Source organism: Elephas maximus, chromosome 7 (genome assembly GCF_024166365.1).
Source record: "Elephas maximus indicus isolate mEleMax1 chromosome 7, mEleMax1 primary haplotype, whole genome shotgun sequence".
NCBI lineage: Eukaryota > Metazoa > Chordata > Mammalia > Proboscidea > Elephantidae > Elephas > Elephas maximus.
In genome coordinates, this window is record NC_064825.1 from 115143675 (window position 1) to 115170803 (window position 27129).

The window sequence follows — 27129 nt, forward strand, 5'->3', positions numbered from 1 at the left end:
AAGACAATGAACTTAATCCTGTGTTCTGTTTCAGCGACCTTGCATTCTCCCTTCTCTGTCCCTCTCCTGGAGCCTCACTATTCCGTGAAACACGACAATATTGAAATGAGACCAATTAATATCCCTACGATGGCCTCTAAGTGTTAAAGTGAAACGAAGACTCTCATGTCTCTCACTTTAAATCAAAAGTTAGAAATGATTAAGCTTAGTGAGGAAGGTATGTCGAAAGCTGAGGCAGACCTAAAGCTAAGCCTCTAGCACCAGTTAGCCAAGTTCTGAATGCCAAGGAAAAGTTCTGGAAGGAAATTAAAACTGCTAGTCCAGTGAACACATAAATGATAAGAAAATGAAACATCCTTATTGCCGATATGGAGGACGTTTTAGAGGTCTGGATGGAAGATCAAACCAGCCACAACATTCCCTTAAGCCAAAGCCTAATCCAGAGCAAGTCTCTAACCTAAATTCTCTGAAGCCTGAGAGAGTGAGGAAGCTGCAGAAGATAAGTTCGAATCCAGCAGAGATTGGTTCATGAGGTTTAAGGAGAGAAGCCAGCTCCACAACATGAAAACACCAGGTGGAGCAGCAGGCGCCGACGTAGGAGCTGCAGCCAGTTACCCGGAAGGCCTGCCTGAGGTCATCGGGAAGGAGGCCGCGGCATCTCCCACATGTGCCTCTGTTCTCTGTTTGATGTGAATTATGTAAAGTTTCTAAGGTTGGCTTCTTTATGAGAATTAAATGAGATAATATTGGTAAAATTTATCACCTGTCCACCAATTTTAAACTGTTCCCTTCCTTGGCTCTATCATTACAATTACAATAATATGTTCTTTAAGCCTGTAGTTTAACAAATTGCCTAGTAAAATAGGTTGATAAAGCTCGTTAAAGTTCATTTATTGGCGATTAGTTTTCCCACCGTTCCCTTTCATCAGGGCCAGGACAAAGACTAGTCAGTTAGGCTCCTAAGGGCAAAATATAAGGAGGAGTTCAGGGCCTTCCTCGCACTTGCACAATCCCAAAAGTGGGTGCCTCCTTAAATTTTGCATCCCTTGCATCTCTTGCCTCACCTTCCTTTTCATCTCTCCATTCTAATGGCTTTGCACTTTGTCCACTAAGCGGAGGAGAAGTATGGTGCCATGATTTCAAAAAAAAAAAAAAAAAACTCTTTTCCGGGGAGTTGATTCCAACCCCTAGGGACCGTATAAGACAGAGGAGAACTGTCCCAAACTGTTCCCAAGGCTGTGAGTCTTTACAGAAGCAGACCACCACATCCTTCTCCCTTGGAGTAGCTGGTGGGTTTAAACCCTGAATTTCTGGGTGGCAGACAAGCACTTAGCCACTACACCACCAGGGATTTGGGCCATGGTTAAAGAACAGTCTTTCCTTGATGGATAGGAATTTTGAATTAGAGCTCCAACATCATCTACCTGTGTGAGGACTTCATGTAAATTAATTAATCTTCCTGGGTCACAGTTTGCTCAGCTGTAAAATGGTTAACAACTATACCAACATTTAGTGTTGTTACGTGAATTAAATCATTTAATATAAGTAAAGCATCTTGAAGAAGTCCTGGCATTTATAGACTGTTATCATTATTGTCTATATTATGATTAACAGTTGCTTTTTTTATTATTATTATCTGTTTACTATTAGTATTATTAAAAACAATTTTAATTTATTCTGATTTTACTCAGTATTCTATACAACATGAATAATACTCTTTAATTTTCTTTTGTGTTACATGATTATTGAGGGAACAAAGAGATTTTAAAAGCAGTTACCAAATTGTTACAAAACTCTACAAAAAAAAAAAATTTGAAATCTCTAGTTGCAATTTCTCCATGAATTCTCTGCTAATGTTTGGGTTTATATCATTATCTCTACTTCGGGTACTGTAACACCTATAGGACCCATTACTGCTCAGCATGTAGAATTGTAATTAGGGTAACACTCCTTGTGTGCATTTTCTTTATACTGATACACAATGATATGACAGGTAAAGGCTGTGACTATTTTCCTAATTGAAATCATTACAGATTCTAGAAAACGGATGTTCTCACAACATGGTACTCAGGATTTGATTCTGAACTGAAGTAAAGGAATAGACATTGTTCAAATGAAAGCATCACTCTTAAAAGGAAGAGAAGAATTAAGACTCACAAAAGGACAAAAACACCAAATCTTTATATAGTGTTCTCTGAATGACAGCATTTAATAAATAAATAAATAAATAAATAATTTAATTCTTGTTAATTGAATACAATGACTCTGAGTGCTAAATGAAACAGCGTTTCTAATTATACCAACAACTTTTTGGTGATGAAATTATCCACGTATAACATCAAATATTTAAGATTTATCTGTTTTTTCCAGAGAACAGAGTACCAACAGCAGAGAACTTACCCTGCGTGTTCTCCCAAAACTATATTACTCTTCTTTCTTGAAAATGTGTAAGTTCTTTTTACTTAAGGGAAATAAAACTTAATGCTATCATATTTATTTTTAATCTAAGCATCCTTTCCCTGGAAGAAATCCAAGTAACTAAGGAATGCATAACGATATTCTGACGGAGGCTTGGTGGCACAGTGGTTGAGCGTTTGGCTGCTAATCAAAAGGTCAGTGGTTCAAATTCACCAGCCACTCTGTGGCAGGAAGATGTGGCAGTCTGCTTCTGTAAAGATTTATAGCTTTGGAAACATCTTGAGGCAGTTCTACACTATCCTATAGGGTCATTTTGAGTTGGAATCCACTCGAAGGCAACGGGTTTGGCTTTGGTTAACAATATTCTGATTCAGTTAGATATTACTAACCCAACCCATTGCCTTTGAGTTGATTCTGATTCATAGCGACCTTATAGGAAAAAGCAGAACTGCCCCACAGAGTTTCCAAGGAGCGCCTAGTGGATTTGAACTGCTGACCTTTTGGTTAGCAGCCGAACTCTTAATCACTGCACCACCAGAGTTTACAGTTACATATTAGTCCCTGTCAATGTCCCCAATATACCTAAATCTCAGCTACGTTTGTATTTTTTATATACATTAGAAACAAACCCTGAAATTATTTTGAAAAACAATATGAACATAAATCTTTATTGTTTTATGAATTCTTTAAATTAAAATGTATTATTTTCTTTAAAACAAATCTTCCTTGGAATTTGCAATGATTGTAAATTTATTCCATGGATTGTTTTACTTTAAATACCTTGTTAAAATGTCATCAGAACTAAAATACATAAATATAATGTTTATTTGCTAAAAAGTCTTTGCTAGAATTGCAGATTTCCTATAATATTATTTAGTATTCTTACAAAAATATAGCAATTTTTCGAATTTCCAGTGTTTCAAAGTAATTAAACATTACTATTTAAAAGTTTTTTTTAAAATCATTGTTTAAGGTAAATTGTATTTAATAGAGTCAGAAATATAAAGAAGCTGCATTAATAAAACATCGCATTGGATATTCTATATTAAATATTAATTTTAACATCATGAACTAAAGTTGAATATTAACATGAAAAATTTCGTATTTACCTTTCTTGTTGGGGATTCTAGGAGCCCTGAAGGTGTAGTTGCTAAAGTTCTCGACTGCTAACCAAAAATTGGCAATTTGAACCGACCAGGCAATCCATGGGAAAAAGATGTGGCAGTCTGCTTCCATAAACATTCACAACATTGAAAACCCTGTAGGGCAGTCCTACTCTGCCCTGTAGGGTCACAATGAGTTGGAATTAACTCAGTATTAGTGGGTTTGGGTTTTGGCTTAATTGGGATAATCTTGTTTTTTCCTCACTGAACAGGGTATATATATTTAAGTATTTAAATTATTTTAGCTGAAATAATTTGTTTCATCAAAGGTATTCAACCAACCTTTAAAACAGCCTGTTCATTTCAAACATGGAGTGCTCTTTAAATACAAAATAGTTATCTCTGCCCCTAGGATCTCTTCTACCTGACAGAACTAAATTTCTAATTAAACAAATCTCTTTGGGATTTTCTGATTTGGTTTATTTATATATTTTCCCAGAGAGCTCTCACTATACCCGGAAGACTCTTCCTCTGCAACCTCTCAATGGAATAGAGTGTGAAGAAAGTTTTATTTCTTAGATTCAAACAGGGTCCTGGATTGCCCTTCACTGAGCAGTACCATTGGCGGCCATCCAAAATTAACACAAACCAGTTCTCCCCTTATCTATTATGACTGCTTCATATCGACCCTCTTTTCCTACTAGGCTGAACTCCTGTCACATTTTTCTCAAGTTATTTTGCTTATTTTCTCCTCTGAAATGAGTGTTTTGATCCACATTCAGGGGCTGGCTTATGAAAGAGTTGTAATAAATATTCTGACAACAAAAACAAAATTCTTTTTTGACCTGCAAAACATGTATAATTTATTTCTCCAAGACTACCCAAGCTAACTGATAACTAACTATTGGATATATTAAATATATATATGTATATATATATATTCCTTTTTTTTTTTTTTGTCCCGAGATTAATCCCCACAGGGGACTTTTTATTTTCCTTGCATTCCACTACCATTCCCCAACTTCATTCCCTCTCTGAACCCATTTTTTTGAATAATTTTTATTGTGCTTTAAGTGAAAGTTTACAAATCAAGTCAGTCTCTCATACAAAAACCCCTATACACCAAGCTACACACTCCCAATTACTCTCCCCTAATGAGACAGCCTGCTCTCTCCCCCCACTCTCTCTTTTCGTGTCCTTTTCACAAGCTTCTAACCCCCTCCACCCTCTCATCTCCCATCCAGGCAGGAGATGCCAACACGGTCTCAAGTGTCCACCTAATCCAAGAAGCTCACTCCTCACCAGCATCCCTCTCCAACCCATTGTCCAGTCCAATCCATGTCTGAAGAATTGGCTTCGGGAATGGTTCCTGTCCTGGGCCAACAGAAGGTCTGGGGGCCATGACCACCCGGGTCCTTCCAGTCTCAGTCAGACCATTAAATCTGGTCTTATGAGAATTTGGGGTCTGCATCCCACTGCTCTCCTTCTCCCTCAGGGTTTCTCTGTTGTGTTCCCTGTCAGCGCAGTCATCGGTTGTAGCCGGGCACCATCTAGTTCTTCTGGTCTCAGGATGATGTAGTCGCTGGTTCATGTGGCTCTTTCTGTCTCTTGGGCTCATAATTGCCTTGTGTCCTTGGTATTCTTCATTCTCCTTTGATCCAGGTGGGTTGAGACCAATTGATGCATCTTAGATGGCTGCTTGTAACGTTTAAGACCCCAGATGCTGCTCTTCAAAGTGGGATGCAGAATGTTTTCTTAAAAGATTTTATTATGCCAATTGAGTTAGATATTCCCTGAAACCATGGTCCCCAGATCCATGCCCCTGCTACGCTGGTCTTTGAAGCATTCAATTTATTCAGGAAACGTCTTTGCTTTTGGTTTAGTCCAATTGTGCTGACCTCCCCTGTATTGTGTGTTGTCTTTCCCTTCACCTAAAGTAGTTCTTATCTACTATCTAATTAGTGAATATCCCCTCCCACCCTCCCTTCCTCCCCCCTCTCGTAACCACAACAGAATATTTTCTTTTCTGTTTAAACTATTTCTTGAATTCTCGTAATACTGGTCTTATACAATATTTGTCCTTTTGCAACTGACTAATTTCACTCAGCATAATGCCTTCCAGGTTCCTCCATGTTATGAAATGTTTCACAGATTCATCACTGTTCTTTATCGATGTGTAGTATTCCATTGTGTGAATATACCAAAATTTATCCATTCATCTGTTGATGGGCACCTTGGTTGCTTCCATCTTTTTGCTATTGTAAACAGTGCTGCAATAAACATGGGTGTGCATATATCTGTTCTTGTAAAGGCTCTTATTTCTCTAGGATATATTCCAAGGAGTGGGATTGCTGGATCCTATGGTAGTTCTATTTCTAAATTTTTAAGGAAGCACCAAATCAATTTCCGAAGTGGTTGTACCATTTGACATTCCCATCAGCAATGTAGAAGTATTCCAATCTCTCCACAGCCTCTCCAACATTTATTATTTTGTGTATTTTGGATTAATGCCAGCCTTGTTGGAGTGAGATGAAATTGCATTGTAGCTTTGATCTGCATTTCTCTAATGGCCAATGATCGTGAACATTTCCTCATATATATTAGCTACCTGAATGTCTTCTTTAATGAAGTATCTATTCATATCTTTTGCCCATTTTTTAATTGGGTTATTTGTCTTTTTGCAGTTGAGTTTTTGCAGTATCATGTAGATTTTAGAGATCAGGCACTGATCAGAAATGTCATAGCTGTAAACTTTTTCTCAGTCTGTAGGTAGTCTTTTTTTATGTAGTCTTTTTACTCTTTTGGTGAAGTCTTTGGATGAGCCTAAGTGTTTGACTTTTAGGAGCTTCCAGTCATCTAGTTTTTCTTCTACATTCTTTATTTTTTTTTTATAATGTTTTGTATACTCTTTATGCCATGTATTAGGGCTCATAACATTGTCCCTATTTTTTCTTCCATGATCTTTTTCATTTTAGATTTTATATTTAGGTCTTTGATCCATTTTGAGTTAGTTGTTGTACATGGAGTTAGGTATGGGTCTTGTTTCATTTTTTTTGCAGATGGATATCCAGTTATTCTACCACCATTTGTTAAAAAGACAGTCTTTTCCCCAGTTCACTGTTTTGGGGCCTTTTTCAAATATCAACTGCTCATATGTGGATGGATTTATGTCTGGATTCTCAATTCTGTTCCATTGGTCCATGTATCTGTTGTTGTACCAGTACCAGGCTGTTTTCACTACTGTGGCAGTATAATAGGTTCTTAAATCAGGTAAAGTAAGGCCTCCCACTTTGTTTTTTTTTCAGTAATGCCTTATTTATCCGGGGCCTCTTGCCCTTCCATATGAAGTGGACGATTTGTTTCTCCATCTCATTAAAGAATGTCCTTGAGATTTGGATTGGAATTGCATTAAATGTATAGATTGCTTTTGGTGGAATAGACATTTTTATAATGTTAAGTCTTCCTATCCACGAGCAAAGTATGTTCTTCCACTTATGTAAGTCTCTTTTGGTTTCTTGCAGAAGGGTACTGTAGTTTTCTTTGTATAAGTCTTTTACATCTCTGGTAAGATTTATTCCTAAGTATTTTATCTTCTTGGGGGCTACTGTAAATGGCATTGGTTTGGTGATTTCCTCTTCGATGTTCCTTTTGTTGGTGTAGAGGAATCCAACTGATTTTTGTATGTTTATCTTGTATCTGGATACTCTGCTGAACTCTTCTACTAGTTTCAGTAGTTTTCTGGAGGATTCCTTAGGGTTTTCTGAGTATAAGATCATGTCATCTCCAAATAGAGATACTTTGACTTCTTCCTTTGCAATCTGGATACACTTTATTTTTTATCTAGCCTAATTGCTCTGGCTAGGACTTCCAGCACAATGTTGAATAAGAGTGGTGATAAAGGGCATCCTTGTCTGTTTCCTGATCTAAAGAGGAATGCTTTCAGGCTCTCCCCACTTAGAATGATGTTGGCTGTTGGCTTCGTATAAAAGCCCTTTATTATGTTGAGGAATTTTCCTTCTTTTCCTATTTTGCTGAGAGTTTTTATCATGAATGAGTGTTGAACTTTGTCAAATGCCTTTTCTGCATCAATTGATTAAATCATGTGATTCTTGTCTTTTGTTTTATTTATGTGGTGGATTACATTAATTGTTTTCCTAATGTTGAACCATTCCTACATACATGATATGAATACACTTGGTCATGGTGAATTATTTTTTTTTTTTGATATGTTGTTGAATTTTAGAGATTAGACCGTTCTCTGATTTGTAATAGCCAAATTTTTTACCCTAGTCTGTAGGTTCTTTTTACTTTTTTGGTAAAGTCTTTTGATGAGCAAAACTGTTTAATTTTTAGAAGATCTCAGTTATCTAGCTTATATTCTAGAGTTTGTGTGTTGTTGGTTGTTGTTTGTATCTTGTTAATGCCATGTATTAGGGCTTCTAGCATTGATCCTATTTTTTCTTCTATGAACTTTTTAGTTTTTGGCTTTATATCTAGGCCTTTGATACATTTTGAGTTAGTTTTTGTATACCGTTTGAGGTATGGGCCCTATTTCATTTTTTTGCAGATGGACATCCAGTTTTTCCAGAACCGTTTGTTAAAAAGACTGTCTTTTCCCCATTTGATGGACGTTAGGCCCTTGTTGAAGATCAGGTGACCATAGGTGGATGGGTTTACATCTGGGTTCTCATTTCTGCTCCACTGGTCATGTATCTGTTGTTGTACCAGTACCACGATGTTTTGACTACCATAGCTGTACAGTAGATTCTGAGGTCAAGTAGTGTGAGTCTTCCTACTTCATTTTTCTTCTTCCAGTAGTGTTTTACTTATCTGGGGTTTCTTTCCTTTCCATATAAAGTTAATGATAAATTTTTCCATCTTTTAAAGAATGCTTTTGGTATTTGGATAGGAATTGCATTTTATTTGTAAATTGTTTTGGGCGGAATTATCATTTTCACAGTGTTGAGTCTACCTATCCAAGGGGATGGTATGGTTTTCCATTTATATAGAGCTCTTTTGGTTTTGTAGTAGTGTTTCACAGTAGTGTTTTGTAGTTTTCTTTGTATAGGTCCTTTGCATCCCTGGTTAGATTTATCCCTAAGTATTTTATTTTTTAGGGTCCATTATAAATGGTATTGTTTGTTTGATTTCCTTTTCCTTGTTTTCTTTAGCAGCGTATAGGAATCCAACTGATTTTTTTTATGTTTATCTTGTATCCTGCTACTCTGATGATTCTATCAGTTCTAGTATTTCTCTCGTGGAGTCTTATGGGTTTTCTAGGTACAGTATCATATCATCAGCAAATAGGGACAGTTTAACTTCTTCATTACTAATTTGGATGCCCTTTATTACTTTTTCTTGCCTTATTGCTCTAGGTAGAACTTCCAGCACTATGTTAAATAGGAGTGGTGATAAAGGACATGTTTGTCTTCCTGTTCTCAAGGGAAATGTTTTCAGCCTTTCTCCATCAAGAATGATGTTGTTTGTTGGCTTTTCTAGATGCCCTTTATCATGTTGAGAAATTTCCCTTCTATACCTATTTTATTGAGAGTTTTTATCAGGAATGGGTGCTGGACTTTGTCAAATGCCTTTTCTGTGCCAATAGAGATGATCATGTGATTCTTTCCTTTCCTTTTATTTATGTGGTGGATTCTGTCGATTGATTTTCTAATGTTGAACCATCCTTGCATAGCTGGTATGTATCCTACTTGATCATGGTGTGCGTGTGTGTGTGTATATATATATATATATATACACATATATATATATACATATGATGCTGAATTCTAACAGCTTGAATTTTGTTGAGAATTTTTGCATCTATATTCATGAGAGATATTGGCCTGCAATTTTTTTCCTTTTTTTTTTTTTTTTTTGTGGTGTCTTTGCCTGGGTTTGGTTCCAGGGTTATGCTGGCTTCATAGCATTAATTTGGAGTTATCACCTCATTTCAATGTTCTGAAATAGTTTGAGTAGCACTGGCATAAGCTCTTCTCTGAATATTTGGGAGAATTCTCCAATAAAAGCCATCTGGGCTAGGGCTTTTTTTTTGGAGAGTGAGTTATTTATTTATTTATTTATTTATTTATTTATTACCTTTTCAATATCTTCTCTTGTTATGAGTCTGTTCAGATTTTCAACATCACTTTGTGTTAGTTTGGGTAGGTAGTGTGTTTCCAGAAATTTCTTCATTTCCCGTAGGTTTTCAAATTTTTTGGAGTATAGTTTTTCGTAATACTCTGTTATGATATTTTTTATTTCAGTTGGCTCTGTTATAATGTCTCCCATTTCACTTCTTATTTGGGTTATTTGTGTCTTCTCATGTTTTTCTTTTGTCAGTTTGGCCCATGGTTTGTCAATTTTGTTGATCCTTTCAAAAAAACAACTTTTGGTTTTGTTGATTCTTTCTATTGTTTCTCTGTTCATTTCTGCTCCTTTCTTCTGGTGGCTGTGGGCTTCTTCTGTTGTTCTTTTTTATTTCTTCAAGTTGTGTAGCTAATATTTTGATTTTGTCCTTTTCTTCTTTTTTGATGTGTGTATCTATTGCTATAAATTGACCTCTGAGCACTGCCTTTGCTATGCCCCAAAGGTTTTGGTATGATGTGTTTTCATTCTCATTTGATTCTAGGAATTTGTTATTCCAGCTCTGATTTCTTCTATTACCCAGTGGTTTTTAAGCAGGGTATTATTCAGTTTCCATGTAGTTGATTTTTTTTCCTTCCTCTTCCTGTTGCTTATTTCAACTTTGATGGTGTTGTAGTCAGAGATGATACTTGGTATTATCTCAGTGTTTTGGATTTTGTTGAGGGTTGCTCTGTGGCCTAAGATGTGGTCTATTCTGGAGAACGTTCCATGTGCATTGGAAAAGAACATGTACTTTGCAGTTGTTGGGTGGAGCGTTTTATGTACGTATATATGGTCAAGTTGGCTGATTGTGCCCTTTAGCTCTTCTGTATCTTTGTTAAGTTTCTTTCTAGAAGTCTGTCCTTTACTGAAAGTGGAATATCAAATCCACAAATACATAAACATATACATACGTACATATATAATTCTAGTAGAAACCTCAACAATTATAATCATGACCAAAGTTTTGCATAACTGAATATTTTAAAATCTATTAATGCATTTGAATTCAAGAAAATGTTACTTGATGTTGATGATGAGTCAGGTGCCATTTCAAGGGCACAATATAATTTATCACAATAATAAATCAAAGCAAAATAGTGAAGGTGAATTGAAAAAAAAAATTCTTACTTTCACATAAAAAATAGTAACCCCCCCAAAATTGATTACATTCTCAAAATAATATAAAACACTGCTCTTCTGTGTTATTTTCCCCATCCTTTCACAATAAAGTGACATGCTTAATTCTGTGTTTTATAAAGATTTGTTATTTATTTTCCATTTCAGTTTTATATGAAACACATCCCCTTATGTTGTCTGAAAATATGTTGAAAGCAAAGTGGGGTAGCTGCAGTTGTAATAATAATGTAACTTCTGAAGATAAGGGAATATAACTAGCTTAATGAGTTTGCGATAGCGAGACTTCTACTTTCAGCAAAGATGGAGTAACATGACCTGATTTATGTCAAGACTTAAATATTTTAAAGTCCAGAAAAAAATTTATGAAACACCAGCAATCAAGATATTAGATATCAACCAAAGAAGGACAGTGCTATCTACTGTTTCTAAGAAAATTTTGCCTCACCCGAGGCAACAATGATTTTCTCCTATGTTTTCTTCTAGAAATTTTAGGGTTTTAGGCTTTGTTTTTAAGTCATTGGTCCCAATTTGTTAATTTTTACTTTTGTAGTGGTATGAGGAATGGCTCTAAGTTCATTTTTTAATAGAAAAATGTAATTATTCCACCACAAATTATTGAAGTTTATCCTTTTTCCATTGAATTGCCATTGCAATTTGTTGAAAATTGATTAACCATGTAATGTTAATTTATTTTTGAATTTTATAATCTGTTCCATTGTAAACTGATGAATGCACTAAGAAATAATATATTACAATGGAAATGTAGGAGGCATATTTCTAAACACAATCAAGGATAGAAGAGACAGTCAAATATGAGAAGTTAGTCTTAAAAACAAATAGAGAGAGAGAGAGAATGGATCAAATAACATTTGGTCCCAAATTAGAATATAGTATAGGTGGAAGTACAGAAACCTCAGTTGTGTCTACTAAGTTATTTTTATACTGATCATAAAAGTTGGTTAGAAATGAGTGTGTACTCTACAGTTATTTTTTTCCTTTGATATACAATATTCCAGATTTAAAATACTTATATTTAACAAAGTTTAAAGGTATACTTTGATGTAGTACCTATACTGTCCATGACAAAAAAAAAAAAATAACTTATTGGTTCTCCAGCCAGGGTATTGTTAGTTTTTTTTTTTTTTTTTTTTTTTTTTAAGGTAGACCACAGTAAATAAATCGTGGACATGTAATTGTGAGAGAAACCTAGAGTGCTATATTCCAAGGTCCAAGTAGTGGAGTCAAGAGAGAAATATTAAGAAAGTGGAGGTAAGAAAGGGCCTAAAACATACAACTTTGATGGTGAATAGCCTCCTGTGGATAAGTGGTATTGCTCTGTCTGGGGCATTCTTACACTCTGCCAAGGTCTAGTTGGAATGAGGACCTGAATTCCATGGGGAGCAATAAGAAAGTCAGATTTAGCCAGAGTTTCTAGAAAAACGAATCAGAATGAATGGCAAGCAGAGGCATCTATTAAATACTGAGGTGACATATGACAAAGGAGATAAACTATTATAATAGGGTGGATATTTTTATTTGAAGAGAACTTGTTGATTTGATTGCACATGTATTCTGAGATATCAGTTCCAGTTAGGAAGAAAATAAATTCTTAATAAAGCAAAAATTTATTAAAACCTATACGCATATACATTTAAAATCATTTGACTTACTAAGTTCTACTTGGGGAAAAAATAAAGCAACTATAGTCAAATCTAACAGAGTAAGTATGAAACTTTCTATGTTGGTATGATTTTTGTGTTGGTATTCTGTGTTTATTTTAGAACACTATAAAACTGAGAATCAGAGTTCAACAAATAACATAGAAAATAATTTTAAGCTAAAAAATGGGCACTCAGAGCAAATTAGAATTTCTGACTTTTCTAATTATGAAGTAAAATAAAAACAACGTTGGTACTCAAACGTCATATTTAATGATAAAATAGATCAAATAAATTACTGAAAGTTTTATTTGGAGTAAATCACTTCTAATAAGCAAGACATTAGTTCACCTTTATTTATATATGCTTGTATGACCATTACACAATTATGCTTGCTATTTTAATAGAAAGTCCATCATTGATTTTTGTCAAACATATTACTTTCTAGAAATGACAGAATTAAGGAATAATAATAATTTATAAACATAGCAGTTCTCGTTTATTTATTTATTTTTTTCTCACAGCATGGTACTTTATATCTTAAAAGAGGTACTAAAAAGTTTTAAGCCAACACTTCAGTTTTCTTGGGAAGTATTAACAAATTATGGAATTACAGAAAGCTAGAGTTGACGGAATTGGGGCAATGTCCAGTGTTTCCAGTTACAGCTGCCATCAGATAGGATAAAACCCTAACCAACTGACATCAGGCACATAATGAAAAATGATAGTGACATAAAAGTGGGTTCTCTTGGTCTGGCTCCTTTTTCTGTAATAACTAGCACTGGAAACCATTTTCTTTATTCATATCTGGATAGATATTTTCTTGAGTCTTATATGAAATTATAAGTTTAGTCAGGACTTCTTATTCTCTCTCTTTTTAGCATAGATAATGAATCTTACAGTATATTACATTAAATTAAAATCAGTATGACAGTTTAAAATTATTACATGTCCCACATTCTGTTAGTTTAATATAGGGGAACATTGTGGAATAGGAAAAACACTCCTGTGTTATGGGATGTTGTTGGGATAGGGGAAGATAAGACACAGGCATAAATTCTCCTAAAATCAAGTGTCAGTGAGTGACACACAGTTTAGAAGTAAAAAGATAGAGACTGTAATCACACCGAAACTTAAGAAATTGATGGAAGTCATCCCAGTTGGGGAGTAAAATAATTTTACATTTATTTACTTCTGATTACTTAATTTTGAGTATTATGTAACATGAGTAATACTATTTAAATACATAAGGTATATAATTGAGACCCACATATATAAACCACATCTGGTCTCATATTAGTCAATATCTTCGGTGTGTAGTTTTATTACATGTCTTAGAATGACATTTTATATAGATATATGGAAGTAAAGAGAAAACTGACTTTATGGCAAACAGAACAACTTGGTAAATATTAGATGCAAAACTGAAGAAGACATGCGTGAGAAAGAGTCAATGTAAAAAGTAGTAAGGAAGGAAGTGATGTATCAGGTAAGACAACAGTGGATAATTTGAATACTTGACAATTTTGTTCAACAATTTTTTTATTGACACTTGTCTTATGCTGCTATGACCTGGATTTTTCAGAATCTCAAATGTAGTAGTAATTACAGAATATAACATGTCATTTAATAAACTAAATAAATTTTAGATAAAATATTTATAACTTCTCCTTAAATCTCACAATTCTAAGAGTTATTTAGGTCCTTTTTTTTAATATAAAAAAAATGACTTAAAATATTTAAATAATGGCCCAGGTCAACTAAAACTATAAGCACTGGAAACCAGGTCTAGAAAAAGAACTTGAGTGGGGAGTTGAAATTCTAGCATGTGTGTGACGTAGCAACACATATGCAAACTCTTTCAGTCTATGTTTCTTCATCTAAAAAATAACATGAGAACATTAACACTTAACTAAAGAAAAACATTTGAGAAATAAATGATAAAATATTATGGTAATCACTTGACCTACACACCAGCTTCTCTTCTCTTTTCCCAGATGCTATCCACTGCTATGTTGTTATTAATTGCCTTCCTCCTTTAACTCCTGTATTATCCACCTAGATCTCAATACCCGAAAAGTTATTGAAGCTCTGCATGTCTTATAACTCCCTATCAAAATATACTTGCTCACATGGTCCCTGGTTAAAATGGGTATTCTCTGCTATTGGCCTTTTTGAAAATGATGTTAAAATTATATTTTATAATAGTTTATACTGTACGATGTTGATTTCCAGGTGTTTCATTTCAGACATATTATTGAAATGATACATTTTATGAGAATAAATGGCAGATAGCAAGACATTAAGGATAGATAAACTGGGCAGAGTTCCTGAAATAATATCATAAATGGATGGTAAATTAAATATCTTGCCTGTGCCTGGTGGAAGAGATCCCAAAGGGGAAGAGATAACTATTATTTATTTATTTAAAGAACATTGCTTGTTCAAAATGAACTGACTGTTTTAAAGGTGGATTGAATATCTTTGAGGAAACAAATTATTTTTGCTAAAGTAATTTAAATACTTACATAAACCCTCTTCAGTGAGGAAAAAACAAGATTATCTCAAATAAATCAAAACCCAAACCAACTACCATTGAGTTGATCCTGACTCAGAGTGACCCTACAGGACAGAGGAGAACGGTCCTATATTGTTTTCAAGGCTGTGAATCTTTATGGAAGCAGACTGCCATATCTTTCTCCCACAGGTCGGCTGGTGGGTTGGAATTCTCAAACTTTTGACTACCAGCTGAACGCTTTAGTAACTGCACTACCAGGGCTCCTAGTATCCCAAATAAGAAGGTAAATATGGAATGTTATATATTAATATTCAACTTTAGTTCATGGTACAATTAATATTTACCACACAGTAGTGAATGTGTTATTTTGCTAAAGCAGCTCCTTTGTATTTCTGAATCTATTAAATACAATTTACCTTAAACAGTGACTTTAAATAGTGATACTAAATTACTTTGAAACACTGGCAATTTGAAAAATTGCTATGTTTTGGTAAGAATGCTAAATAATACTATAGGAAAACTTCATTTCCAGCAGACTTTCTAGCAAATAAGCATTATATTTATGTATTTTAGTTCTGATGATATTTCAGTAAGATATGAAAGTAAAACAATCCATGAAATAAATTTAAAACCATTGAGAAAACCAAGAAACATTTATTTTAGAGAAAATAAATGTTTTTAAAGTAAGAATTTATAAAATAATAAAGTTTTAAATTCATAATATTTTTCCAATTAATTTCAGAGTTTCTGTTTCTAATATATATATAAATACAAACATAACTGAGGCTTAGCTAGATTGGGGACTTTGACAGTGACTTATATCTAACTGGAAGCCCTGATGGCACAGTGGATAAGAGCTCAGGCTGCTAACCAAAAAAAAAAAAAAAAAAAGGTTAGCAGTTGAACTCTACCAGCCACTCCATAGAAACTCTATGGGGCAGTTCTACTCTGCCCTAGCTGAATCAGAATATTGTTAACCAAATCCAAACCCATGGTCTTCAAGTGGATTCTGACTCCTAAAGACCCTACAGTTAGGGTAGAACTGTCTCTTAGGGTTTCCAAGGCTTTAAATCTTTATGGAAGCTGACTGCCAACATCTTCCTTCCTCAGAGTGGCTGGTGGGTTTAAAACACTGACCTTTTGGTTAGCAACCGAGCGCTTAAGCACTGTGCAACCAGGACTCAGTCAGAATATTGCTCAGCATTCCTTAATCATTTGGACTTTTTCCAGGGAATGGATGTTTAGGTTTTAAATTAAAATATGATAGCCTTAGGCTTTATTTCCCTTAGTAAAAAGAACTCAAACATCTTCAAGAATGCAGAGTAACATAGATAGACTTGGGAGAACACACAGGGTTAATTTCTGCACTTTCTACCCTGTCTTCTTGATCAAAACATAGGCAAATCTTACATATTTGAGGTTATACATGGATAATTCCATCACTAAAAACTTAAGTTTGTATAATTAGAAATGCTATTTTATTTAGCACTCAAAGATATTTTATTCAAACAATAATTAAATTATTTTTTATTAAATGCTGTCATTCATTATGTATGTCATTTATACGTAAAGATTTGGCACTTTTGTCCTCTTGTGAGTCTTAATTCTTCTCTCCCTCTTAAGAGTAATGCTTTCATTTTAAAAACATCTGTTCCTTTGTTTTAGTTCAGAAACAAATCTTTTCTAGGATCTGTATTGATTTAAAGTAGGAAAATAGTCACAGCCTTTACTTCTCAGATCATTTAGTATCAGAAAAAGAAAACGCGTACAAAGGCTATTACCCTAATTGCAATTCTAAGTGTTGAGCACTGATGGGTGTTCTGCTTTCCCCAAAATTTACAGCCTTCGAAACCGTATGGGGCAGTTCAGTTTGCCCTATAGCGTTGCTATGACTTGGAATCTACTCCTCGGCAGGTTTTTTTTTTTTTTATTTTTTTAACCATGGCTCCATACTTCTCCTCTTCTTAGTGGATATGGTGCAAACATTAGGATGGGTTACAGTCTATAAAGTAGAAGTAATGATATAAACCCAAATATTGACAGAATTCATGGAGAAATAACTTGAGTTGAATTTTTTTGGAGTTTTGTTACATTATGATAATTACTTTTAAGTCCCACTTCATTTCCACAATATTCCTGTGACACAAAAGAAAAATAAATTAGAGAGAGGGTATTGTTCATGTAGTAGAGCACAGTGAGTAAAATTCAGAAGAATAAATTAAAATTAGTTTTAATAGTAATAATTATAAATGGATGATAATAAATAACTATTCATAACAATAATAATAGTTTTTTAATAAATGCCAAGACTTCTTCAGGTGTTTTACTTATATTAAATAATTTAATTCATATAACGTCACTGTATGTCAATATAGTTGCTAGCCATTTAAGAGCTAACCAAACTGTGACACAAGAATATTAATTAACTTGCATGAAGCCATCACATAGCTAGATGTTGCTGGAGCTATAATTCGAGTACATGTGGGAAATACTGTTCTTTAACATGGGCATGGAGCCCTGGTGGATCTTCAGTGAACCACTTCACTGCTAACAAAAGAGCCAGTGGTTCAAACCAACTGACTGCTCATTGTAATAAAGACTTGGTGTTCTGCTTTCCCCAAAATTTACAGCCTTCGAAACCGTATGGGGCAGTTCAGTTTGCCCTATAGCATTGCTATGACTTGGAATCTACTCCTTGGCAAGTTTTTTTTTTTTTTTTTTTTAACCATGGCTCCATACTTCTCCTCTTCTTAGTGGATATGGTGCAAACATTAGGATGGAGAAGTTAAAATCAAGTGAGACGAGAGGTACCTTGCCTCTTTCAAAATTTAAGGCAGCACTCATTTTCACGATTCTGCAAGTGCAATGACGGCCCTGAATGCCTCCTTAAATTTTGCACCTCAGGAGCTTCAATGACTAGTCCTTGTGCTGACACTGACGAAGGGAATGGTGAGAAAAATAATTATCAATAAATGAACTCAAAACCACTTTATCAAATACCTACTTAACTAGCCAATCTGTTAAGTCCTAGGGCTACAGGCTTAAAGAACATGCTATCATAATCATAGCTATAGAACCATAACTGAAAAATAAACGGTTTAAAATTGGTAGGTAGCCGATACATTTTACCAATATTAACTCATTCAACTCTCAAAAACACAGATGTAAACCTTAAAAACTTTAAATAATTGCTTTAAATCACACAGATAATAAATCATAGACTGAAGTCAAACTCAAGTCCATTAAAAAGAAAAAGAAAAAACACATGCAGTCACAAAATGTATATGCAATTGCTGGAATTGCCCACACTTAGTTAATCTAAATATCCTTATATCTAAGGAAAAGTGAGTTCAGAAACAGTTATCTGAAGCGTTATTTTTTGAGTAACAACAAAAATAATAGCAAGTGTACACAGCACAATAGGTATAACATAACGGTCCATATCTTTCCTTCTCCTGTCCCACACACATACACACAGGTAACAAATACCCTCCATGTTATCCCTGTTGACTACATTTATTCTTTATATCTGAATCAATGTACCCAGGCTAAGTACCCTGAACGGAATCCTCTTATCTTACCCAGTTCATATCCTACCAAAAGATATTTGTTTTATTCCTCTATGCAGAATGAAATATTCTTTCAGTTTTCTTTTAAACTACCTAATATGGGGAACCTATATGCTTGTTTGTTGTATATGCTTAAAATGGTCAAATATGGAAGAATGAAGCATTGATTTAGGCAATTGAAGATGTATGTGAGAAGACACTTTATGATACAGTGTTTGAGAAGCGTGAGGAGAAAATGCATAGAGAAGTACAATAGGATTGTCAAGACATGTTATTAATTTAAAGTGAGATTAGATGGCAAAGCTCATCTCCAGTGGTTGACAATTGCTCTAATCCCTCTGCTGAGTCAGGTATGGCTTAATTTATTCTGGTCTGTGCTCCAAAAGTACAGTGAAATGACCTTAAAATAAATTTGATGGGACTGTTTACTGTGATTTAACAGGGGGACCTGGAACATATATAAATAGTATCTTTCTTAAAGTGCAAACAATAGCAATGATCATAAAATCCAATTCAGACACTTCAATACAGTTTAGAGAAGAGGCAAAGAGATACAGGAAGATAAAGAAAATGCACATGTAAATTTACCTTTTCCACAGATGAATCATCAAGGAAAACCACCAGAAGAAAATCTAACTGAACTGATGGAATTTGTTCTCTTGGACTTTGCTGACATGCCCCATCTCCAGTGGTTTCTTTTTGGATTATTTTTTATCATCTATATCATTATCCTGATGAGCAATGGCACCATATTTCTAATAACAAAAATGGATCCTGCTCTCCAGACCCCTATGTATTTTTTCCTGGCAAATTTTTCCTTCTTGGAAATCTGCTATGTATCAGCTACTCTCCCCAGAATGCTAATGAATCTAGGAACCCAGAGGAGAAGAATTTCCTTAGTTGCCTGTGCTACACAGATGTGTTTTTTCCTTATGTTTGGAGGTACAGAGTGTTTGCTCCTGGCAGTGATGGCCTATGACTGTTATGTGGCCATTTGTAACCCTCTGCACTATCCTCTAGTCTTGAACCACAGAGTCTGCATTCAGTTGGTGACTGGGTCCTGGACCGTTGGAATCCCAGTTACGGTAGGGCATACATATCAAATTTTCTCCCTGACTTTTTGTGGATCAAACCAAATTAATCACTTCTTCTGTGACATTCCCCCAATACTCAAGCTGGCTTGTGGGGACATCTTTGCAAATGAGATGTTGGTCTACATAGTTGCTGTGTTATTTGTCATGGTTCCATTTCTGTTGATACTTGGCTCTTACAGTACAATCATATCAGTCATCCTGAAGTTGCCATCAGCCACAAGTCGAGCCAAAGCCTTTTCCACCTGCTCCTCTCATCTTACGGTTGTTGTGTTATTCTTTGGGTCAGTCATTATTACATACTTAACTTCCAACATCAGACTCTCGGAGGGAACTGACAAAGTGCTATCTCTTTTATATACTATCCTAACTCCTATGTTTAACCCCATGATATATAGTCTAAGGAATAAGGATGTCATAAAGGCACTGAGAAAATTGTTATGTAAATAATTCACTTCATTTAAAAATCAATTAAATTGTAATAAAATTGATATCTTACATAGTTTTAATCAAATTTCAACAAATGTATACCCTTAACTATACCTTTTTTTATGGAATGAACTGTGTCCCCAAAAAATGTGTGTCAACTTGGGTAGGCCATAATTCCCAGTCTACTATGATTGCCCACCATTTTGTCTTATAAGTCAGAATTGACTAGAAGGCAAAAGGTTTGTTTTGATGTTATTCCTATACATTGCAAATCTTACATCTGTAATGATAATAAGGCAGGATTATAGGCAGTTATGTTACTGAGGCAGGACTCAATCTAAAACATTAGTTTGTATCTTGAGTCAATCACTTTTGAGATATAAAAGAGAGATGTGAGCAGAGAGAAGGAGTCCTCCTACCCAAGAATGAAGAAACCAGATGGAAGCCTGTCCTTTGTAACCTGGTCCCTGCACTAAGATTCTTCTACGCCAAGGGAAGATTGGTGACAAAGACCTTCCCCCAAAGGCTACAGAGAGAGGAAGTTTCCCCTGGAACTGTCACACTAAGTTTGGAATTCTGCCTCCTAGGTTGTGAGTGAATAAATTTCTCTTTCTTAAGCTATATTATACTTTTGGTGTTTCTGTTACAGCAGCACCTGATAAAAAAGACACCTTTTCTTTTCATGCGGTGAAAATTATTTCCAAGTTAAAAATTACTTGCAATGCTGTCAGAACTTTCTGCTCAAATTATTTAAGTAATATACATGTTAGCAGACAGCAAATCATTCCATTAGTAACTCTATAATTTCATTGTGCAATGCTCTCCCTCCTTAAGAACTTTTGTTTGGGCTGATTTAATTTAGTTGGTTATAATGTATAATCTGTTATATCACTTAGTGTAAATGATATCATTCATTTCCGTGAGTATCCGTACAGTTGTGACACCCATTTTAAAAACCAGGTTTACAATATGCATTAATTAAAACTATACAGCATTCCCATGGTATCTACTGGTGATAGGTTTCTGGACTCCCAAGAATACTAAAATATGTGGATGCTCAAGTGCTTTATATAAAATAGCACAATATTTGCATATAACCTATGCACAACCTTCCCTATAAATCATCTCCAGGTTACTCATAATATCTAATATGAAGTAAATGCTATGTAAATAGTTGCTATACACTATTGTTTAGGGACTAGTGACAAGACACGAGGTAAACAATAAGTGCTCCTAAACAAAATGTTGGCCATTTGAATCTACCAGCTGCCCCTTGGAAAACCTATGGGGCGGTTCTACTCTGCCCTTTAGGGTCACTAAGAGTCGGAATTGACTTGGTGGCAATAGGTTTGGACTTTAGGTTTTCACCTGTGTTCTATTTCTAGACTTGGGTTTGAGTTAGGTCCTCATCACTTTAGTTTTTGTTTGACATGGAAAATTATTTAATATTTCAAAGTCAATTTTTATATTTGACTCTCTTTTTCTCTCTATATAAAAGATATATACATAAGTATATGAATTTATGTAGGGTTGCTATGAGTTGGAGTCAGCAATGGGTATATATATATTCTTATTTCTTTTGTGTGTGAAAATTAATACATTGTGTAGAGCACACCTACCTCTGATTGAGTTTACCATATGACATTTTTATATCTGTAATTATGATCACATTTGCGATTAAGGAATTTCCTTAACATCTCTTATCTACAGCCTTAGGAACAAAGATATCATGGAGACAATTAGGAAGTTAATTAATCATCACCAAACTACTTTCACACTGAATATGATCAAAATAAGTACTTGTTCATTTATGCTCTATTGCAAAAAAAAAAAAAAAATCATATATATTGTTCTCTCTTTTGAGAGTGATTTAAGTCAGTTGTTATTGTTGGCGTTAGCTGTCATGGAATCATAGCCTGACTCATGGTGAATCAATGTGTTACAGAGTAGAACTATTCTCTATAAGGCCTTATTGGCGATGATCTATACAGAAGTAGATAGGCAGGCCTTTTCTGCGGAGCCGCCGAGTGCCAACTTTTCCACTAGCAGCTGATTGTAAACTGCTTATGTTATCCAGGTTCCTCCTTAAATCAATTTAACATTGCCTATTCTATGATTTTCAGTCTTTTGTGTGCTTTACAATCGTCTCTGGCTTAATACAGAAATGATGCATCTGATTCACTTGCTCTCAGGTGGTGTCAGAAAAAACACATTTTAAAAAATTCCCATTGGAAACTATCTCACTCAGGATGGAGAAGTAGAAGTCTATATTTATGGGCTCAATACCTATTATTGTTTGACTTTAAGTTATGGTTAATAATAAAAGAACTGAATATGTTGTAACTGCCTTTACTGTATCCTTACAACAAACACTTTTGATTCAGGAATTGTATAGACATAATTTCTTACTTCCCCTTTATTTTATTCCAAGTACTGGAAAAGTTGAGGTTTGCATTATGAAAATGTTATCATGTTCTTAATGAGGAAAATGTTAAAAATATTAGCTACTATCTATATGTGTCCTCATTTTTTGAGTATAAATATAATATAGTTCAATTAAGTATTGAAAATAATACTGTATATCTAGAAAAATTCAGTTTACTTCTTCAAATCTTATGTCCAAAACTCAGAGATATCAAAATCAAGATTAATACAATATACCTTTTGAAGATTCATTCTCACCCATAAACTGATTCCTCCCATCAGTCTTCTTCATATCAATAAATGATTTCCATATGTGCTAGTTTGCATAAACAAAGGTATAAAAGTTACTTGTTATTCTATTACCTGTCACACGTACCTCTAGATATCTCCAAAACACAGCCACTTTTACATGTGTTTTCTCTTTAAGTAATCATTGTCATTAAATTGGTCTTGAGCATTTATCACCAAAGGAATTTACTTGTCTCATCCTAGAAACCATTAATCCCAGATTATTTACAGGATTTTTTTTTTAAATAAAGAAATGGTTTATTTCATTTTTATATTTACAAATATCCAGTAATTTTATATTACATTAAAGACAAAAATCTAACTCTTTGAAAATTTTAGAAAATGCCAAACTTTCTGGCTTCATCTTTTTTTTAAAATAAAATATATTGTGGGAGTGGGCTGAGCAAGGTGACAAAGTGAGTGTATGCTCTCATTCACTCCCCCAGCAACTAGCACACCGAACAATGAATAAAAACAATCACAGACTGAAATCTGAGAACTAGATGGCAGTCGAGGTGTTGGAGAGTCTGGGTGAGTCCAGAAGCGGGAGAGAGTAGGAGCAGGGATGGCACTGAAGTGGAAGAACTTACTCTCTATCATCAGGAACACTTTCTCGTGTCAGCCATATTGGGACAGTGTTGAGCAACACCCCAAACAGTGAACACAGAAAGAGAACTAATCTTAGAAAGCTGTAGCCCAAATTTTAAGGCAACATAATTTGGCCATGGGAGTTTGAAAGGGCTTGAAGGGAGACTGGGCATTGCAAGGGAGTGCTGTTGAATTTCGATGAGGCCCAAGATAGATGGGCACTAGGACCAGGAGGAACTGTACTAGCAGCAGGGTGAGGGGAATAGTTCAGATTACAGGTGACACAGAGGTAAAGGAATGTCTCCCTGCCCAAAGGGGGACACTGTAGGAGAGTCTGTGCTGGGGTGCCCATGAGGGAAAGGCATAGAGAGCCCTCAGCTTTTCCTCAGGAAAATTGAGCCCCACAGCTTAGTTTCATGGGCAACCAGCTAATCACCCTCTCTCTCGTGCATGCATAATGATTTCCAAAGATCAATCCTCCAGAACTCATGATTAAACATTGAAGAAAACTTAACGATAAGAGTGCCCTCTAGTGGTTCTCAGGAGAAGATACCAAGTTCATTGCTGCAGGGTCAATTATGACTCAGAGATCCTGTGGGGCAAAGTGTACTGCCCCAAAGGGTTCCCAGGTATGTCAGTCTTTGTGGAGATGGCATGCCAATATTTTCTCCGCTGAAGTGGCTGGTCAGTGAAGGCACTAGCCTTTTGGTTGTCAGCCGGGAGCTTGGCTAAAGTGCAAAAGGGTTGCCAAATCAGAAAATTTTGCCACAAAAACCAGAAAACCAAATTTATAGTTAAAAAATAACAAAAAGGCCCAAGTTCAACAAAAATAGTAAAGTGTGCAAAATCACAAGATAAGAAGAGCTTATCAATTGCAGAACCTGAAGAAGAGGAGATTTCTCCTGTGGAAGTCAGAATCATGCAAAGAGTTGATAATTTTTAGACTCTGATGCTAAATATGTTTAAAGAAAGATAAAGAACACAGAATACAAATTAGTGGAGATCAGAAAACAAATGGAGGGAGGAAATAAGATTCCACAATGAAACTGTAAACATAAAAAAAGAACTATTAGAACTGAAGAAGAAAGCAACTCATTTACAAAAAGCAAGAGAAACACTCAACAGTAAAATCAAACAGACAGAAGATAGAATAAATAAACTAGAAGACAAAATAATTAAACTCATCAAGTCTCAAGAGAAACAAAAGAGAAGAACAAAGAAAGCAAACGTAAGGACGCGGACTGAAAATGAAAGTACGGAAAAATATTCCCTGCAATAAATAAATAAAAAAGTTCAGGGTTTGCCATACCAATATCAGATAAATACATTTTAAATCAAATTCTATGACAATAGATAAAAAAGGATATTACATAATAATAAATCTGTCAATTCAATAAGAAGACACTACAATTATAAAGATATATGTACCTAACAGCAATGCACATGAAACAAATACTGACAAACAGGAAAGATGAAAAAGACAAGTCTACAATAATGGTAAAAAAAAAAAAAAAATGGTAGGGGGCTTCAAAACACCGCTTTTAATTATAGACCAAACATCTAAAAAGAAGATCACTAAGGACATTAAGAACAAAAATAAAACCATAGTCCAAAGGACCTAATGGACATGTATTGAACATGCCACGCAGTATCAGAACAATACGTATTCTCCAGTGCACATGTATCGTTTTCTGGAATAAACCATATGCCAGGATAAAATAATTCTCAACAAATTTAAAAAATTCGGAGTCAACAAAGCATATTCTCTGACCATAACAGAATGAAGCTGGAAATCAACAACAGAAAAAAAGCAAGGAAAAAATAAATAACACATGGGAGCTAAATTATACCCTATTAAAAAATATTGGGTTATAAAAAGATATCATAAGTGAAATTACAAAATTGGAAGAATGAAAACTCAGCATATAAAAAGCTTTGTTACACAGCAGTACTCAGAGAGAAATTCATAGCAAAATGTGCCTACATTAAAAAACGAAGAAAGATCCAAAACTGCTTAACTTTAACCAACAACTTGAACAAGTAGGAAAGAGAGAGCAAAAGAAGCCCAAAGCAACCAGAATAAAGGAATAATAAAGATCAGGCCTAAAATAAACTAAATAAAAAATAGAAAACCAACAGAAAGAATCAACAAAACAAGGAGCTGATTCTTTGAAATGACCAATAAAATAGAGAAACCACTGGCTAGATTGGAAAATGAAAAAAAAAAAAAAAAAAAAAAACCCAGAAGAGGCAAATAACCAAATTAAGGAATGAATTGCTGACATAACAACCTATCCAAAAGAGATAAAGAAGATCATAATTGATTATTATGAAAAAATTGTATTCCTACAAATCTGAAAACCCAGAAGAAACAGACATATTCCTAGAAACACACCACCTACCTAAATTAACACAAAAAGAGGTATAAAATTTTCACAGACCCATTATAAAAGTAGAGGTTGAAGTTGTCTTCAAGACAGTGACAACAACAAAAAGAAAAAACTCAGGACCAGATGGCTACACTGGATAATTCTATCAAACATTCAGAGAAGAGTTGACACAAATCCTACTCAATCTCTTCAAAAACAGAAGAGGAAGGAACACTACCAAAGCCTTCCTATGAAGCCGTCATAACCCTGATAACTAAAACAGGCAAAAACATCACAAAAAATGAAATTACGGACCAATGTTTTCATCCCTTATAAAAATAGATGCAAATTTTTCAACTAAATTCTGGCCAACAGACTTCAGCCACATATCAAAAAACCATACACCATAATCAAGTGGGACTCATGATCAAGGGTGATTCACCTTTAGAAAAACAATTTAATTCACTAAATAAAAATAACAAAGAAAAAAAACATATGCTCCTATTAATAGATGCAGAAAATGCATTCAATCAAATTCAACACCCTGTCCTGATAAAACCCTCATAAAAATAGGTATAGAAGGAAAATCTCTCAACATAATTGAGAGCATATGTGCAAAACCAACAGCCAACACTATACCCAAGAGAGAAAGGCTAAGAACCTGCTCTTTGAGAACTGGAAGGAGACAAGGGTGTCAAATCTTATTTAGCATTAAACTGAAAACCTAGCAATAGCAATAAGAAAAGAATTAGAAAAAATAGGAAAAGAAAGTGCAAAACTACCTATATTTGTGGACGACATGATTCTATACATAGAAAATCCTACAGATTACTTAAGAAAAGTGCTAGAACTAATAGAATAAAAGAATTCAGCAATGTTGCAGGGTGCCAGATCAACACACAAAAATCAGTTGTATTCCTCTACACTAACAAATATTACTACCCTTCCCCCCAAAATGAAGAAAATAGTACAATTTTCAATAGCCCCCAAACTGAAAAAATACTTAGGAATTAACCTAGTCAGGCACATAAAATTCTGATGTAATGAAAATTATAAAACATAACTTCAAGAGACTAAAAAAGACTTACAAAAATGAAAATACATCTAGTGCCCATGGATTGTTTGTTGTTGTTGTTAGGTGTCATCGAGCCCATTCCAACTCATAGAGACCCTATGTACCACAGAAGGAAACACTGCCTGGTCCTGTGCCATGCTAACAATCATTGTTATGTTCGAGTCCATTGTTGCAGCCACTGGGTCAATGCATCTCATTGAAGGTCGTCTTTTTTTTTACTGACCCTGCACTCTAACAAGCATGATGTCCTTCTCCAGGGACTGATCTCTCCTGACAAAATGTCCAAAGTATGCAAGATTAAGTCTCACCATCCTTGCTTCTAAGAGGCATTCTGAT

General features: G+C 34.7%; 1 protein-coding gene across 1 annotated transcript; it reads left to right on the top strand.

Moving 5' to 3' along the window:
- The first annotated feature begins 528 nt into the window (after positions 1 to 528).
- On the top strand, positions 529 to 20070 carry LOC126080471 (olfactory receptor 10AG1-like). The gene is made up of 2 exons (XM_049891685.1): positions 529 to 675; positions 19066 to 20070. The coding sequence occupies exons 1-2, from the start codon at positions 529 to 531 to the stop codon at positions 20068 to 20070; spliced, it is 1152 nt and encodes a 383-aa protein (XP_049747642.1).
- Positions 20071 to 27129: the final 7059 nt, after the last annotated feature.